The following is a 5,278-nucleotide window of genomic DNA, read 5'->3' on the forward strand; positions in this document are numbered from 1 at the left end:
CCCCCGGGCCCGCCGGGGCGAAGCCGCACCCCACCACCGAGAGCAGCGCCTAGAGCGGCCGGCCGCGCCGCCCCGCCCCCTCCGGCCCCCTCTCCCCCGGAAGTCGGTGCGGCCGCCGGATCGCGTGCTGCTCCCCTGGGTGTCGCTCGGAGATCGGGACGGGCTGCGCCTGCGAGACGATCAACATGCCTGTGAGCCGTTTACTTTCGGGCCGGGGCTGCTCTGGGTGCCGCGGGGCCGGGGCGGGGGGCTCCCTGGGGCTCCCTGGGGCTCCCTGGGGCTCTCTGCGGCCACGCGGCCGGGGTCGCGCGTGGCGGACTTGCGGGGGCGGCGCGGACTTGCGGGGGTGGCGCGCCCGGCCGGCCCTGCGGCGGGGAGTGGAGGGGGGGGGCCCGCTCCGGAACCTCACCCGGGATCTTCGGAGGCCTTGGGGCGCTCTCTGAGTGGCGTGGTGCTCGCCCCCTCCGCCTTGTTTTCTGCCCGTTTCCTTTTTAAAACCGAACTTCGCAGTTGCCTTTCGCGTGAGCTCCGCCCAGGGCGGTCGCGCCGCAGCCACGCAGGGCCCGGTCCGGGCAGATGTCGAGCGCTGGTGTCCGCAGCCCCCCCGCGGGTCGGACCCGGCGGGCCCGGGGTGGCGGTTCCCGTCCCGACTTGGCACCGCAGGGTGTTTCTATTGGAGACGGTTACTCAGTGGGGCCGAGGAGAACCGGGTGAACCTGACCATATGTTTCCCGGTGGCCGGAGAGCCGCGTTCCCGGGGCCGGGGGACGCAAACGTCATGAAAAGTACGGATGAGGGTTAGCGAGCTCCACCGAGCAACACCCGGGGCGTGGCCTCTGCCGATCGGACTGCTTTTTGCGTGTACTTTTCGCGTACGGTCGCATCTGCCGGCGCTGTGGTTTCATTCCGGTAGTAATCATGTGCTTTTTTATTCAGTTGGCTCGAGATTTACTACACCCGTCCTTGGAAGAGGAAAAGAAAAAACATAAAAAGAAACGGCTAGTTCAGAGTCCAAATTCTTATTTTATGGATGTAAAATGCCCAGGTAAAGTTTCAAACTTAATTCTTTCCTAATGAAAATTCCTATGGGGATTGCTAGTGTGGCGTGTGTATTTGGCACCTTAGGACCCTCTGGTGAGGAGAAGTGGGGTTACAGAACTGGGTGTTTTCATCATAAACGTATTCAGACCACGATAGAAACATTTCGGGGTGGGGGTCGGTCAGGGGTGAAGGGTGAAGATGGGGCTCCCCAGGGAATATGGCATTTGATGTACTAAGTCTTCAAGCTGATGAGATGATGAGCTGCTTTTTCATGATGCAATGTATGTTGATTCTTGAGGGTAAAGCTGTGCTGCCCAGTGTGGCGGTGCGGTCATTAGCTGTATGTGTGGCTACTGAACACTTGAAATGTGGCTACTCAAAATGAAAATATTCTATAAGTGCAAAGCACACACCAGATTCTGAAGGTGTAGCTTCCCTCCCCCCATGTATTGGTTACATGTTGAGATAATAATATTTAACAAGTTTGTGGCTACTAGACAAGTTTGTTGCATATGTGGCTTGCTATTGCACAGCACTAGAGTACTTCATCTTTCACAAGGTCTATACTAGAGTTACATTGAACAAGTGCCGTGTATTCTTCTGCTTTTCACTTTTAACTGCCCTTTTTCCAGGTTGCTACAAGATCACCACGGTTTTCAGCCACGCTCAGACGGTGGTTCTGTGCGTAGGTTGCTCAACAGTGTTGTGCCAGCCGACAGGAGGAAAGGCTCGACTCACGGAAGGTATAGCACTTGGCATTTTCTAACCCGTGATGAGATTTCATGATTGTAAATGTCTGTCTTTACTAAAAGCCAATTTAAAAGAAACCTTAAATTCGTGATTACCAAAATAATTTTGTCTTTTCATTGTGTACTCTTTTAGTAAAGCGTGTCCTGTTCAATTTGACCTTGCAAAGAACTCCTTTGAATATTATTTTTTAGGATGGAACACTTTACTTTGCTGTATTTAATCACTTAGTTTGCCTAACTTGGGATATTAAACATAAATCAGAATGGAGCAAAAGAAGAGTATACAATAGGACATGGTTTTTTTAAAAAACAGGATTTAAAAACGTCTCTTGTAGCCCTAGCCTGTTTGGCTCAGTGGATAGAGTGTGGGCCCATGGATTGATTTCTCTTGTAAATATTTTGTTTCATATGTATATGGTACATAAGACTTAAGACAGTTTTTATCATTGCTAGTTAAGTAACAGATAATATATAAATTTAAATGCTATCTCTGAGTAACTACTTAATGGTTAATATAAAAAATTAAATTTTAATCCTTTTTCATTTTCATGCAGTAAGAAAAAAATAATTCCGTATATAGTTTTCCATGGTACAACTTGTAGATTTAGAATTCTATATGATACTTGAAATTTGCTTGTGATATTTTGGGGGCTGTGAATTCTTTGTTCTCACTGGGAGAGTTGTAAGTGGATTGGCAACAAATTCAAGATCTATTTGATACGGTCTGGTAAGATACAAGTATGAAGTCAACATACTTGCAAGATTTCCAAAACCTTCAAATCATGCCAATGTTAAAGTGTTAACTAACAAATTCAGGCTCCTGGTCTTAAATAGACTCCATTATAGCATTTGAGAAACAGGAGTGACAGTTATAGTCACATTAGAGTAAATTCAAATATAAATGATTTATTATAGCAAATTTCTGGTACGAAAGAATAAATAACCTAAATATGAATGTTAATGTAATATCCCTAAAATACAAGTTTTTACTTGTGTTTTTTTTGCCATTAAAACTATACCAAAGGAAAACAAACAAACAAAAAAACTATACCAAGGATAGAATTAGACTTGTGTTTAATATGCTTTTGTAATTCTATTGCAGGATGTTCATTTAGAAGAAAGCAACACTAATGATCCACACAGCTTCCTGAATTTGGGTTATATCACAAAAAGCCTTATCAGTTTAGTAATTCTAGTTAATCTACCAGGATAATGTAATTACATTTAATTTTGTAAGTATACAACAGTGATCTCTTATTTTGGTGTCAATTTTTCAATAAAGTTTTGATTATGGGAAAATTCCCCCTTTTTGCCTTTTTTTTCAAAGTATGTGTGCATGCTATACGTTAATACATACTTTGTTAATTTGGTTTAAATGAATGGAGCTAAATAATTACAAATGGAAAAAAGTCCATTTGTTAATTCTAAATATAGTTTTGCTATTATAACCATGGAAATGCATTTTAGAAGTACATGTTTAATGTAACAATCACAGTGTAATGCCTTGGATTTATGTGGTCCTAATACACAGCATAATTAGGACTGTGTTGGGGGTCTGAGTTATAGGAAACTCCTTTTGGGATAGAAAATGTGAGGAGGGCCCTAACCTGTTTGGCTCAGTGGATAGAGCGTCGGCCTGCGGACTGAAGGGTCCCAGGTTCGATTCCAGTCAAGGGCATGTACCTTGGTTGCGGGCACATCCCCAGTGGGGGGTGTCCAGGAGGCAGCTGATCGATGTTTCTCTCTCATCGATGTTTCTAACTATCCTCCTTTCCTCTCTGTAAAAAATCAATAAAATATATTTTTTTAAAAAGGTGAGGAGGAATCAGAAGCATCATGACTTACCCTAGGACAATGATGGCGAACCTATGACACGCGTGTCAGAGGTGACACGCGAACTCATTTTTTTGGTTGATTTTTCTTTGTTAAATGGCATTTAAATATATAAAATAAATATCAAAAAATTTCTGTATGTGACACGGCACCAGAGTTAAGTTAGGGTTTTTCAAAATGCTGACACGCCGAGCTCAAAAGGTTCGCCATCACTGCCCTAGGATGTGTGACGGGGGATGGTAGAAGGTATTGAATTCTCTGGTCTAGACAGATAAGCACTCCCGACTACACATGTGTTGAGTGGCTCTGATGTCTCATTGTCATTTTTATAGTTTATGAAATGGTCTGTGGAGCTAGGAATTGGAGTGTATCTTTCCTTCTCTAGCCACAGTATGACTCCTCATTGGACTGGGAAGATAACTGCTTCTATTTTGTTACCTTTAAGGCAGGCACTTAGGTATTTCCTATCAAAACCTTGAAAATATCTGTAATTCAAAAATTACTTCTGCAGTAATCTGCTTACATACATCAAATGCAGATGAAGGAAGAAATTTTTAAAAATTAAAAATTTCTTTAACCCCCTCTCAATAAGAGGCATATATATATACGCCCCCAATTGGAGCGATGGATACTTCAGTATGATTCATATATCATACTGAAAAACTATGGAAAGTTTGGGGTGCATTTAAAAAATGGAAAAGTAGATAACCCAGAGGTTCCCATACTTTCTTGGTTTGTGTGTGTGTGTGTGTGTGTTTGTATTCTTAAGTCCATGAATGTCTTTTTAATTTTCTTACTTCACATTTTAATCCTCAGCTATTTATTGAAATATCAACCTGTTGCCTCCCATATGTGCCCTCCTTGGGGATCAAACCCGAAACCTAGGTATGTGCCCTGACTGGAATTGAACCCATGACTTTTTGCTATATGGGACGACGCTCCAACCAATTGAGCCACCTGGCCAGGGCACTTATTTCCCACTTTATATATCATGTTATGTATTTAACAGAGGAGATGCATAAAAGCATGACTCTACTATGTCATCCTTCATATTAATTTGTATATTAATGTAAAAGGTGTCATTTTTTTATTTGCAGCCAGATTTACTAATTAAAATCCCAATATATATTTATTTTTGTGCCTTTTATTGAATCTGTACATTATTTGAGACTTTTTCTTTCTTATGGGAAGGCAAAATAATGGTTAAACAATTTTTAGAGTCGGGTATACCTGGGTTTGAAACAAGTTCAAATGGTCAATGGTTGTGTGATCTTGAGCAAAAGGAGGTTATTAATTTCTACTTAATAGGGTTGTTTTGAAGATAAAGATGAGACAACATATATAGAATGCCTAGCACAATGCCTGACACAGAGTGCTGTTAATAGAATTTAGCCTGGTCAGAGTGGCCCAGTTGGCTGAGTGTGGTCCCATGCACCCAAAGGTTGCAGTACCGATTGCTGCTCAGGGCACATACCTAGGTTGCTGGTTCAATCCCTGGAGGCAGCTGATTGGTCCTTCTCATGTGGATGCTTCTCTCTCCTTCTCTCTAAGCATGTCCTTGGGTGAGGATTACCTTTTTTTTTTTTAAGTGTTTATTTAAATAAAAGGATCATATATCTATTCAAGTACTCTCAAGTTCTACTTTTCGCCCAAAT

At 42.8% G+C, this 5,278-nt stretch overlaps 1 protein-coding gene across 2 annotated transcripts; it reads left to right on the forward strand.

Annotated features, from left to right (window-relative positions):
* Positions 1 to 34: 34 nt before the first annotated feature.
* On the forward strand, positions 35 to 3,092 carry LOC102438402 (40S ribosomal protein S27-like). 2 transcript variants are annotated; one of them, XM_006108470.3, is made up of 4 exons: positions 35 to 191; positions 937 to 1,045; positions 1,674 to 1,784; positions 2,893 to 3,092. In XM_006108470.3, the coding sequence occupies exons 1-4, from the start codon at positions 186 to 188 to the stop codon at positions 2,919 to 2,921; spliced, it is 255 nt and encodes an 84-aa protein (XP_006108532.1). In that variant the 5' UTR covers positions 35 to 185; the 3' UTR covers positions 2,922 to 3,092. The 2 variants fall into 2 exon arrangements, with proteins under 2 accessions (XP_006108532.1, XP_023604786.1); XM_023749018.1 differs by lacking the exon at positions 35 to 191 and adding an exon at positions 626 to 785.
* The last annotated feature ends 2,186 nt before the right edge of the window (positions 3,093 to 5,278 follow it).

The sequence above is a fragment of the Myotis lucifugus genome, unplaced genomic scaffold (genome assembly GCF_000147115.1).
Source record: "Myotis lucifugus unplaced genomic scaffold, Myoluc2.0 scaffold_2395, whole genome shotgun sequence".
NCBI classification, from domain to species: Eukaryota; Metazoa; Chordata; class Mammalia; order Chiroptera; family Vespertilionidae; genus Myotis; species Myotis lucifugus.

Excerpts from the sequence above, each read along its gene's own strand:
- LOC102438402 (XM_006108470.3), top strand. Across the intron at positions 1,046-1,673 it reads TATGGATGTAAAATGCCCAG|GTTGCTACAAGATCACCACG; the intron begins GTAAAGTTTCAA and ends CCCTTTTTCCAG. Across the intron at positions 1,785-2,892 it reads AAAGGCTCGACTCACGGAAG|GATGTTCATTTAGAAGAAAG; the intron begins GTATAGCACTTG and ends ATTCTATTGCAG.